Raw genomic sequence first — 13,549 nt, forward strand, 5'->3', positions numbered from 1 at the left:
CATTCTGAGAGGAGAAGCGCAGTGGGGGCAAGAGGCACGGAGACCACACAGACCCTGGGAGTCGGGTGAAAGCAAGCCAGAGGCGAGCAGCCTGCAGACTCATTTATTTCAGTTGGTACAGCAGCTTATATAGCCGAGGCAGCCAATCTGGTCAAGGGGCAGTTTATGCCCTAACCAATCACAGCCTGTTGCCAGGCAGTTTCCAAAGCCATCCAATCACAGCCTGTTGCCAAGCAGGCTCCGTTGCCAGTGGCCATCTTGGCATGGCCTTCTCATTCCCCCACAAACATAGATGCAAAACTCTTCAACAAAATACTAGCCAATCCAATCCAACAATGCATCAGAAAGATCATTCACCCAGACCAAGTGGGATTTATCCCTGGAATGTAGGAATTGTTCAACATTTGTAAATCAATAGATGTGATATATCACATTAACAAACTGAAGAACAAAAATCATATTATCTCAGTAGATGCAAAGAGCATTTGATAAAATACAACAGCCTTTCATGAAACCTTAAGCAAAATGGGTATAGAAAACCTTAAGCAAAATGGGTATAGAAGTAACATTCCACAACACAAGGCAATTTATGACAAACCCACAGCCAGCATCTTATTGAATGGGGAAAAGTGGGAAGCATTCTTCCTAAGAGATTGAACCACACAAGGATGCCCACTCTTACCATTGCTGTTTAATATAGTCCTAGATGTTTTAGCCAGAGCCATTAAACAAGAAAAAGAAGTCAAAGGGATGCAAATTGAGGAGAAAGTCAGAGTATCCCTATTTGCATATGACATGATTCTACATATAGGGGATCCCCTGAGAGACTATTAGAACTCTTAAAAGAGTTTGGTAAAGTGGCAGGATATAAAATCACCGCACAAAAACCAATAACCTTTGTTTACACAGACAATGCTATGGCTGAGAAACAACTTTTAAAATCAATCCCATTCACAATATCTACCAAAAATCAAATACCTTGGAATAAATGTAACCAAGGAGGCCAAAGATGTCTATGATGAAAATTAGAAAACATAAAAGAGTAGAAGAAGACATAAAAATGGAAAAATCTTCCATGTTCATGGATTGGAAGAATCAATATCATCAAAATCCCCATACTACCAAAATCAATTTACAGATTTAATGTGATCCCAATCAAAATACAAATGACATTCTCTGATCTAGAAAAAATGATGCTAAAATTTGTATAGAAACACAAGAGACCCCAAAGAGCTAAACCAAGCTTATACAACAAAAACAAAGCAGGAGACAGCACAATACTAGATTCCAACTTATACTGTAGGACAATTATAATCAAAACAGCCTGGTACTGGCACAAAAACAGATGGGTAGACCAGTGTAACAGAATAGAAACTGCAGATATCAATCCACACACCTACAACCAACTTATCTTTGACAAAGAAGCTAAAATCAATCTCTGGAGAAAGGACAATCTCTTCAACAAATGGTGCTAGGAAAATTAGATCTTCACGTGCAGAAGTGAAACTAGAGCCCTTCCTTACACTTTACACACAAATCTTATCAAAATGGATCAAAGTCCTAAATCTATGACCAGATACCCTCAAATTACTCAAGCACATTGGGGAAACTCTGCAAGATATTGGCATAGGCAAAAACTTTTGGAAAAGACCCCAGAAGCACAGGCATCAAAGCCAAAATTGACAAATGGGATTATATCAAACTGAGAAGCTTCTGCACTGCCAAAGAAATACTCAGCAAAGTGAAGAAGCAGCTGACAGAATGGGAGAAAATATTGCAAACTGTGCGACTAATAAAGGGTTACTGTCTAGAATCTATAAAGAGCTCATGAAACTCAACAACAAACAATCCAGGTAAGAAATGGGCAAAGTACTTGAACAGGAATTTTTCAAGACAGGAAATTCAAATAGCCAAGAGACCCTTGAAAAAATGCTCAGGATCACTAGCCATCTGGTAAATGCAAATCAAAACCACAATGAAGTTTCACTTAATTCCAGATAGAATGACTCTCATACAGAAATCGACAAACAACAAATGCTGGATATGATGTGGGGAAAAAGGTACTCTAATCCACTGTTGGTGAGAATGTAAACTGGTGCAGCCACTATGGAAGACAGTATGAAGTCACCTAGGAAATCTGAGTATAGGCCTACCATATGATCCAGCCATCCCACTCCTGGAAATACACCCAAAACAAAAGAAATCAGCATATGAAAGAATTATCCATACCCCTATGTTCATTGCAACACAATTCACAATAGCCATGATATGAAATCAACCCAGATTTCTATCAGCTGTTGACTGGATAAAGGAATTGTGGTATATATACATTATAGAGTACTACTCAGCTGTAAAAAGAAAATGAAACCCTGTCTTTTGCAACAAAATGATGCAATTGAAAGCCATTATACTTAGTGAAATAAGCCAGTCCCAAAAAGACAGATACCAAATATTTTCCCTGATCAGTGGTAACCAATAGAGTACCTAAAAAGTAATGTATTAGAGTGAAATGGACATTTCGAGATTCAGTGATTGTTTACAGCCCATGTCTCCTTCTGTTGAGGAACAGTGTTTTTTCTTCATATTAATTTTTTAGCTCTTTTACTTATTGTAGTGTTAACTATAAGATCATTAAGTAAACTTAAAGTAAATATTTGTAAAAATTAAGAGTGTAAATAGGAGAGGGAGGAGGAAGAAGTGTTGGAACATGGGCAAGAGGGAGGACAGAGTGGGAAATATCATAATCTTCCTAAATCTGTGCATGTGAAGAACATGAAACTTGTATAACTTAAATAAATTTTTTAAAAAATTAGAAAAAAAGTAAGATTTAAAAAACTGTTCCAAAATATTGAACAAGATGGAACTCTGTCAAACTCTTTTTATAAGTCCACATTAGTTTGATACCAAAACCAAAGACACAACATGAAAAGAAAACTAGACCTATATCCTTATGAACATAGATGCAAAGACTCTCAACAATATACTAGCAAATCTCATCTAAAACCACTTCTAAAAGATCATACATCACAATCAAGTGGGATTTATCCCAGAAATATATAGGGGTCTCAACATTCGAAAATCAATCAACATCATAAATCACATCAATAAGATGAAGAATAGAAGCCATATAGTCATCTCAGTAGATGCAGAGAAAAAACATTTGATAAGATTCAACACTACTTCATCTTAAAAAAAAAAAACTCTACAAATTACATCTAGAAGGAGCAGTCCTCAAAATTATAAAGGCTATGTATGAGAAAACTACAGCCAGTATCATACTGAATGGAGGAAACCATCTAATCTGGAACAAGACAAGAATGTCTGCTTTTGCCACTCTTCAGTATAATACCAAAAGTTTTAGCAAGAGCAGTTAGGCAGGAGAAAGAAATGAAGGGCATCAAAATGGGAAAAGAGTTAGTAATACCCATGTTTGCAGCTGACATGATTTTGAACATGGATAAACTTAAACACTCTATCAAAAATCTATTAGAATTGATAAACCAATTAAGTAAAATTGCAGGTTACAAAATAAACTTACAAAAAAATTACTTTCTTGTGTACTAATGAGGAACTCACAGAAAGAAAAATCAAGAAAGAAACCCTATTCACAATAGCTATACAAGAAAAATCAAAGATTTAGGCATGAATTTAACCAAAGAAATGAAAGATCTCTGTAATGAAAATTATTAAACACCCATGAAAGAAATCATCAAGAGTACAAAAAAATGGAAAAACATTCCTTGCTCATGTATTGTGAGAATTAATATCATTAAAATGTCTATACTACCTAAAGCAATATATAGAGTCAATGCAATCCCTATCCAAATACCAATAGCATTCTTTACAGAATTAAAAAAAAATCCTAAAATTCATATGGAATCACAAAAGACCCCAAATAACCCAAGTGATCCTGAGCAAAAAAAAAAAAAAAAATCAAGCTGGAGGCATCATAGTACCTGATTTCAAAGCATACTACAGGGGCCAGTGCTGTGGTATAGTTGTGAAGCCACCGCCTACTGTGCTGGCATCCCATTAGGGCACCGATTCAAGTTCTGGCTGCTCTGCTTACCATCCAGCTCGCTGATGTGCCCTAGGAAAGCAGTAGAAGATGGCCCAAGTACTTGGGCCCCTGCACCCACATGAGAGACCCAGAAGAAGCTCCTGGCTCCGGACTTCAGATGGGCCCAGCTCCAGCCATGTGGCCTTTTGGGGAGTGAACCAGCAGATGGAAGACCTCTCTATCTCTCTGCCTCTCTGTAACTATAGCTTTCAAATAAATAAATCTTTCAAAAAAAACACATACTGCAAAGCTATAGTAATGAAAACACCATGGTACTGGCATAAAAAATACATAGATTAATGGAACAGAATAAAGAGTCCAGAATTAATTCACATATGTACAGCCCACAGATTTTTGACAAAAGTGCTCAGACCATACCATAGGGCAAGGATAATCTCTTCAACAAATGGAGCTAGCTAAACTGGATGTTTGTATATAGAAGAATGAAATTAGGTCCATACCTCTCACTATATACAATAATCAACTCAAGCTTGATCAAATATCTACATTTAAGACCTTAGACCATGAAGTTGCTGGAAGAAAATGTAGGGAAGACACTCATAAGACATTGGTGCAAAATGAAACAAATGAAACTATTAAAGATTTATTTATTTATTTGAAAGAGTTAGAAAGGAGAGGCAGAGAGAGAGAGATAGGTCCTCCACCCATGGATTCACTCCCCAACTGGCTGCAATGGCTGAAGCTACGCTGATCCGAAGCCAGGAACCAGGAACCTCTTCCAGGTCTCCCACACGGGTGCAGGGGCCCAAACACTTGGGTCATCCTCCACTGCTTTCACAGGCCACAGCGGAGAGCTGGATTGGAAGTGGAGCAGCCAGGTCTCGAACCAATGCCCATATGGGATTCCAGCACTTCAGGCCAGGGCATTAATCCACTGTGCCACAGCGCCAGCCCCAAACTCAGAAGCTTTTTGACAGAAAAGGAAACTAACAATAAAGTGAATATATCCAACAAAATTAGAAAAATTATTTGTAAACTACCTATATGACAACTTATTAATCTCCTGAATATATCAGAAAAAACTCAACAGCAACAAAACAACCAATCCAATTGAGAAATGGTCAAAGGACTTCAATAGATAGTTCTTCAAAAAAAAAATACAAATAGCCAAAAAATATATTAAGAAAAATGCTCAACATCCCTAGCCATCAGGGAAATGCAAATCAAAACCACAATGAGACACCACTTCACCTGTGTCAGAATGACTAAAATCCAAAACACAGAGAGTAACAAATGCTGGCAAGGTTGTATACAGAGAATACTTGGACAATATTGGTGGGAATGTAAATTAGTGCAGCCACTGTGGAAAACAGTATGAAGATTTCTTTAAAAAAATAGAAATAAACTTGCCATATGATTCAGCAATTTCATTACTGGGTATATGCCCAAAATACCTGAACATAGTGTATCAAGGTGATATCTTCACCACCACGTTTTTAGAAGCACTGTTCACAATAGCCAAAATTTGGAATCAACCAAGGTGTCCATTATAAGATTAATGAATAAAGAAATTGTGGTATGTATACACAATATAGTATTATTCACCTATAAAAGAAATGAAATTCTACCATTTGCAGCAAAATGGAAGCAACTGGAGGGCATCATGTTGAATGAAATAAGCTCTACCCAGAAAGACAGATACCGCATAGTCTCTCTTATGGTAGGAGCTAAAATTCTAAAAAAGAAAGAAATATCTGTATGTATATCGGTATTACTGCAAATATGGGTTTTTTTAAACTTTGTTTTAGATCTTTCTCAAACAAATGTTTAAGAATGTTGTATTACTATAGTTTTAATAGTCTGTGATTACTTTAAAATTTACTGTATATGTACAGTATATGGATGAAATGGTCATTTTCCATTCCATTATCTTTTAATCAGATCTTAATTTATTGTTTTGCTAATAGTGAGACTATCAGTAATACAGATTAAACATAAAATTGTATTATGTATGTATCCATTACAATGTGAGTAGCACAAAAAGTTGAGGGAATATTATCAGTATTCAAAAATTACCATCCAATTCATGGGAAAAAAACTGCTGAAATTCATCAATAAAAGACAAAATTTCTTCATATCTCCTCACTGTTTTACTTTCATATCTCTCACTATTGTAAACTTTAGAACAAATGTAATGAAAGAATGTAAATCTCCTACAAATAAAACTATAAAACATGATTGAAAGAAATTAAGAACTAAGTAAACACAAAGACATTCTGTTGAGATGAAATACTACCCAGTCCAATCTATAGTTTCAACATAACCCTTATCAAAATCCATATAGTGAAAACCCATGGTCAGAAGAACTAACTCATTCATCACCTGCGACCACAACTTGTTTATGAACACAAAAGTTTGAAAGGGAAAATCAACATTCTGTGAGAATCAATTTTTTTGATTTTATAATAAAGAGGGCTTTATATTTTATTATTAACAGTAAATTATGTGCTGTACATTTTATGTTAAGTAGATAATACACACACACATACTTTGGAAGGGGATCTCAATTATTTTTGATAATCATTTTCTATATTCTATATTCAAGAGGCTTCCATAGCCTTGGAAGCTCATGACAAGAGCCTCGGGTGAATACTGACGTAATAAATAAGAGTGTCAATTGTTAAATCAACAATGGGAGTCACTGTGCACCTGCTCCCCATGTAGGACCTCTGTCCTTAATGTGTTGTACTATGATGATTAATGGTAAAACTACTACTCAAACAGTACTCTAACTTTGTGTGTCTTTGTGGGTACAGTCTGTTGAAATCTTAGTATATAAGTTGATCTTCTGTATATAAAGATAATTGAAAATGAATCTTGATGAAGAATAAGATGGGAGGGGGCTGGGAGATGGGATGGTTGCGGGTGGGAGGGAGGTTATGGGGGGAAAAGCTGCTATAATTCAAAAGTTGTACTTTGGGAATTTATATTTATTAAATAAAAGTTGAAAAGAAAAAAATTATTTTGAAAAATCATATAATGGAAATTATAAATTAGATATGAACAATTCTTTTTTTTTTATTTTTTGACAGGCAGAGTGGACAGTGAGAGAGAGAGACAGAGAGAAAGGTCTTCCTTTGCCGTTGGTTCACCCTCCAATGGCCGCCGCGGCCGGTGCGCTGCGGCCGGCGCACCACGCCGATCCGGTGGCAGGAGCCAGGAGCCAGGAGCCAGGTGCTTTTCCTGGTGTCCCATGGGGTGCAGGGCCCAAGCACTTGGGCCATCCTCCACTGCACTCCCTGGCCACACCAGAGAGCTGGCCTGGAAGAGGGGCAACCGGGACAGAATCCGGCGCCCCGACCGGGACTAGAACCCGGTGTGCCGGCGCCGCTAGGCGGAGGATTAGCCTAGTGAGCCGCAGCGCCGGCTGATATGAACAATTCTAAAAATATTTAAATATATTTATCAGGCTTTCTCTGCCTCAACACTACTGATATTTTGGCTGCATAATTCCTTTATTTTTATTGACATTGGGGAACTGTCTTGTGCATTATAAGATGTTTAGCATTGCTCTGGTCTCTACTCACTAGATGCCACAGCACCTCCTAATCATGACAATCAAATGTTTCCAGACATTGCCAAATATCCCTGGGATGTCAAAAATCTTCTATGGTTGAGAATCACTGAATATAGACACACACAAACATACACACAGACACAGTGTACATGTGTGTTTGCGTGCCTGTGTGTATCAGTCACCTTTTCATTACTATAACAAAATATCTAAAACAGGCTAACTTTATAAAGAAAGAAAATTTATTTTGGCCTACCTTTCTAGGATTTCAAAGTATAAGCAGCATGATACATATTTCAGCAAGGGTTCCCAGTGTCTGCATCACCTGTGATGTGAGCGTGTGTATGTCTTTCTCATTAGAGAGGCACCAGGATTCAATCATTAGGGCTTCACCCTAACAACCTAATCTAATCTTAGTCACTTACCAAAAACCATACCTCTGTACACTATAATTGCTTTGTTTCCATCCTCTCAGGGCCTTTGAGCTTTAAACTACGTGAGTTCAGGGAGACAAACCATAGCAGTGTGTATTCCATTTCTGTGTAGAAAGAAAGTGCAAAAGGATAGAATATATCAATCCCACCTCTAAATGAGAAAAAGCATATAAACAAAAGTGTCGTTTTTCTTGAACCCCAAGAAAGCTGAAGACAACACAACCAAGTTGTCTGACATTCAAGTAAAGATTAAAAACTTACAAGGAAAGCCAGGATATGAATATTTGCTTACCTGTGACAGAAGGTAAAAGAAAATATTTATGACACATAGAATAAAGGACTCATTCAAATATATAAAGAAATCCATAAATCAATTAGAAAAAGAGGATACCCAATAGAAATGTGAGGCTGCAGAGGAAGTATTGAAAGGAACTTCACAAGAATATAACTGAAAATAAACATAGATATTCAATTTCATTTGTCATATAAAAATACAAATTAAAATGAGATATTGTTACATATTCACCAGATAAGCACCTGTTTAAAAGCTGATAATAATATGTATTGGTTAAGATGAATCAACCCTTAAGGCTTCCTGGTCTGGCTGAAAGGCCTGTGAGAGCATTTCAGGCCTGGAAAGCCAAGATACTGTGGCAAAAAATGTCCTACATGAAGGATCTCTGTGAGTGACACCCCAGTGGAAAGAAGGGGCCATAAAAGAAGGATGTGCTTTTCTCAGAAAGGAGGAGAAAACTTACACTTTGCTTATGGCCTTGTCCAAATACTGACGGAGTCTGTGGTCACAAAAGACATCCATAGCCTTGGCAGCTCATGGCAAGAGCCTTGGGTGATCACTGATGTCATAAATAAAAGTGTTAATTGTTAAATGAACAACAAAAGTCACTGTGCACTTATTTCCTATTTAGAACCTCCATCCTTAATGAGTTGTACTTTAAAAATTAACTGCAAAACTTGTTCTCAAACTCTACTTTATATGGTGTGTGTGTGTGTGTGTACAAACTATTGAAATCTTTACTTAGCATAGAGTTGGTCCTCTGTATATAAAATTAAACTAAAAATGAAACTTAATGAAGAATGTGATGGGAGAGGAAGTAGGTGGTGGGATAGGAGTGGGGGTAGGAGGGTGGGCGTGGGGGAAATAACTACTATATTCCTAAAGTCATACCTATGAAATTTGCATTCATTAAATAAAAGCTTTAAAATATATAGGTACAGCAATAGCAGCTTTCTTGTAAAGCTGGTGGGGTATAAATTGGTATGACATCTGTAGGAAATGTTTTACCTTCATCTAATAAGTTGAGCATAAGCATACCTTAAAACCCAGCAGCTTTGCTCCTAGAAAATACTGCACATGTGTGTCAGGAAACATATATAAGTATATAGAATCACTGGCTTATAAAACCAAAAAATTACAAACTTCTGAACTTAGTAAACTCATGTGATAAAAATGAACAAATGGAGCAAGCACTGTGGTACTGTGAGTTAAAGCCCCGGCCTGCAGTGCCAGTATCCCATATGGGTGCTGGTTTGAGTGCCAGCTGCTCTGCTTCTGATCCGGCTCCCTGATAATGTGCCTGAGAAAGCAGCGAGAGATGGCCCAAGTGCTTGGGCCCCTGTACCCACACAGGAGACCCGGAAGAAGCTCCTGGCTCCTGGCTTTAGATGGGCCCAGCTCTGGCTTTTGCAGCGATTTGGGGAGTGAACCAGAAGATGGAAGACCTCTCTCTCTCTCTGTATCTATTTCTCTCTGTAACTCTGTCTTTCAAATAAATAAAATAAATCTTAAAAAAAAGAAAAAGAACAAATTACAACTAAACAGATTACTGTGGATGGAACTAGAAATTTTTTAATTTGAGCAAAAATATGTAAATAAAGGTGAATACAAATAGTGCAATTTCATCTATGTTGAATCCAAAAAACATGTGAAACTAAACAGGATTATCTTGGAGATGTATATGTATCTGTGCTAAAACTACAAAGTCAATGTAGTGGGTTGGGTACATCTATGGGTGAGGGAAGAGAACACAAATCTGAACAGTGTGGAGCAGGCAGGGAGCTCAAGGAAGCTTCTGAAGCAGTAATAATGTTCAAATTTCTTAATCCATGTGGTTACCCAGACACTAGCTTCATTATTATTAATTAAAATATGACTTTTATATACTCTTTATGTTAATTTAAAATTAAAAGCATATTTAAAATGAATATATTAAGAAAGTCGAGAAGTGATCATCACAAGCAACACAGAACTAATGTTATAAGAATTAAAATGTAAAATTAGGCAGATGAAGTTTCACATAAAAAGATTTTGCCTGAATTTTTTTTACTCTTTTTCTCTTGCTCAGAGACTTGGTATTACATGGAGAAAAGCCTAGAAAATTAAAAGAAAAGTGTTGACCAAATATCTCAAATTTTATACCTCACTATCTAAATAAATATCTTTCTTTTCCTGAGAGGTCAAGGGATGAAATTCACTTTTTGTTTAAAAAACTGAAAGAAAAGTAATATTTGAATAAAGATTGTTGTATAATAGTCAAAGTATCAGGCATTCCCTTTTATAGACATAAATGTTATGTAGTTGTTTCTAATTTACTTTTATTTTCAAACCTAATATAAATATGAAGATTGTTTCTAGAATAGAAAAATAAATTTTGAATATTTGAAGCATCAGAATTTAATACTTCTTAAGTCATTCTCTTTGAATACATATATCTAAATTATTTTTGTATTGTGGTATAAATATTTCAGATCTACAAGAAACCATGGGCAAACATTCATCTATCAAAAATACTTTTCAAATAATACCATTTCTGGTAAGTATTTGAAGAAAATTTTTCTCATTTTAAGAAAATTCTTGATTTTATGTACATATCAATACAGGTAAGAACTCTGTAATGAAATTAGTTTTTCTTGATTGGTTCTTAGAGTTTTTTTCTTCCTAACCAAATTTTTTTTATAAAATATTTCATTAGAATCAAGCAATATATTCACATTTTTAAAAAATGGCCGGAATGTAAAGATTTTTACATCTGGAGTATTTCATCAGTCATGGGAGAAGAAGCAGTTATTAATGTACCAATCCTCAAGTAATTTCAGATTTGTAGCCTAATTGGAAAATTGCTAAGAAGTTTTACATTGGAAATCATCACTACCCTTGCTCATATCCCGTACATGTCTTGAAATTTCAAAACTATACATTAATGTTACTATTTTGGCCGGCGCCGCGGCTCACTAGGCTAATCCTCCGCCTAGCGGCGCCGGTACACCGGGTTCTAGTCCCGGTCGGGGCGCCGGATTCTGTCCCGGTTGCCCCTCTTCCAGGCCAGCCCTCTGCTGTGGCCCGGGAGTGCAGTGGAGGATGGCCCAGGTGCTTGGGCCCTGCACCCCATGGGAGACCAGGAAAAGCACCTGGCTCCTGGCTCCTGCCATCGGATCAGCGCGGTGCGCCGGCCGCATCGCGCCAGCCGCGGCAGCCATTGGAGGGTGAACCAACGGCAAAGGAAGACCTTTCTCTCTGTCTCTCTCTCTCACTGTCCACTCTGCCTGTCCAAAAAAAAAAAAAAAAAAAAAAAAGTTACTATTTTGAATGAATGCTTTTTCTTCAACCCTGGATTCTGGTAAAGAATAAAGGAAAAACAGTCTTATCTGTCTGATCAGGAGCCTTTCAGGTCTATAGTAAGTATATCCACAAACCACAGTAGTACCCGTACTCTCACAATTCTCAAATTAGGTGTTCAACAAAGAAATTTTTGCTACAGAATTAATTAAGGGCTTGCTCAGTTGTTTTTCATAATATATCTCTGTTCTGAGATTTTTTCAAATTATTATTTGAAAGGCAGTGTTAGAGAGGAGGAGAGAGCAAGAGAGGGAGAGATCTTCCATCCACTGGTTCCATCCCAGATGGCTGCAATGGCTGGGGCTGGGGCCAGGCTGAAACCAGGAGCCTGGCATCTCCAAAATGGGTAGCAGGGACTTAAGAACTTGGGCTGTCACCTGCGTCTTCCCAGGTGCATTAGCAGGAAGCTGGATCAGATAAGGAAGAACCAGGAATCAAACTGACACTCTGATGTGGGATGCAGTGTCTCAAACTGCAGCTTATCCTTCTGCACCAAAAATTATTAAAATCCACACATTTTTCATTATACACCTTTTCTATGAAATTTTGAAGTTCACTCATACATTGCCATTGAATTTTGATATTCCATTCTGCGTCATGATTTGCTTACATTGATTTCCAGTGAACAAAATTGTGGGGTTTTTTTTGCTCTGCTTTCCAAAATCCAGCCCATTTAAGCACAGACTTTGAAGCACTTCCTTCATGAAGACTTCCTAACCAATTTAGTTTATGATGCTCTCACTGTCCTCTGAAGTTAATACTATAGTATCTGAAGCATACATTTTTGTCCTTCCAATTGAAAATCTTTTTTATACTGTATTCTTCTGATCTAAATTGCTTTTCACTTATCTATCTGCTTCATAGGAAATACAGAATGCTAAATACTTAAAAACTATTAGTTGACTTTTTATGATTTCTTATGCATAGTCTTTCAATAGATAAATTATCTACCTTCTTCAAATGATAGTGAAAATATAGATTTATTTGAGCCTGAAACTTTATTTCAATTCTGAGGCAGGGTCTTTCACTCAACAAAAGTACCACTGTTTCTGGAATTCTTCCAATGCCTTTTAGTGAATGTTATTATTTAATAAATTGGGATTTTTTAGTGACAGTGAACATTGTTGAGATATAATTAGAAGAAAGGAAACACACTGATTTCCTATCATTACAAAGTGATAAATGGTTTCCCACATATTCTGTTGTTTAATCTTCTGACTCACGGACACCATGTAATTTTCTCAAGGTCTCAAAACAAAAATTTCATTCCCCCCTTCCCCACAACATCTTTCCTTTTTTTAATCCTTATTTCAATTAATGATGCCACCATCTACTTAATTTCCCAAATACAAATAATTTATCCAGGTTCCTCATTCCTTTCCGGTCAATAAATCTTCCTAATTATACTTATTACTTGCATCACAAATCCATTCACTACTCTCCATTCCAATTGATAGTGTTTTTACTTTTTATTTTTTAATTTTTAATTGGTTTTTAACAGTTTATTTGCATACACTTCATAAATACAACTTTAGGAACATAGTAATTCTATACCTGCCCTCCCACCCCTCCTCCTCTTCTCCTGTTCCCAGTGCTATTTTTTACTAAGATCTATTTTCATTTAACTTTATACACAGTAGATTAACTCTATTCTAGGTAAAGAGCTCAGCACTTTGTATGAGAAAAAAAATCAAAACAAAAAAACTGTGAATAAAACATAAAATACACAAGAACAAAAGCTGTTCCTCAACAGCCCATACAAGGGCTGGTAATTTCACTTTTTTTTTTTTTTTTTTGAAACTTAGTTATCATTAAAGAAGAACCCAAGAATGCTACATCTTTTGGGAGTACTTAGACATAACTATAATTTGTGTGACATAAGAATA

General features: G+C 36.5%; 1 protein-coding gene across 8 annotated transcripts in view; it reads left to right on the top strand.

Annotated features, from left to right (window-relative positions):
• CEP126 (centrosomal protein 126) overlaps nt 1-13,549 on the top strand; it is a 147,980-nt gene that overhangs the window by 82,357 nt on the left and 52,074 nt on the right. For all 8 annotated transcript variants that reach the window (XR_016233982.1, XR_016233983.1, XR_016233981.1 and 5 more), the window contains one exon: nt 10,796-10,860. Coding sequence is in view for 2 of the 8 variants with exons in the window: in XM_070077346.2 (XP_069933447.2) it covers nt 10,796-10,860 (65 nt within the window). In the remaining 6 variants the exon portion in view is untranslated. The remainder of the gene's footprint in view (nt 1-10,795; nt 10,861-13,549) is intronic.

The sequence above is a fragment of the Oryctolagus cuniculus genome, chromosome 1 (assembly GCF_051225735.1).
Source record: "Oryctolagus cuniculus isolate XC-2025 breed Fujian yellow rabbit chromosome 1, ASM5122573v1, whole genome shotgun sequence".
NCBI classification, from domain to species: Eukaryota; Metazoa; Chordata; class Mammalia; order Lagomorpha; family Leporidae; genus Oryctolagus; species Oryctolagus cuniculus.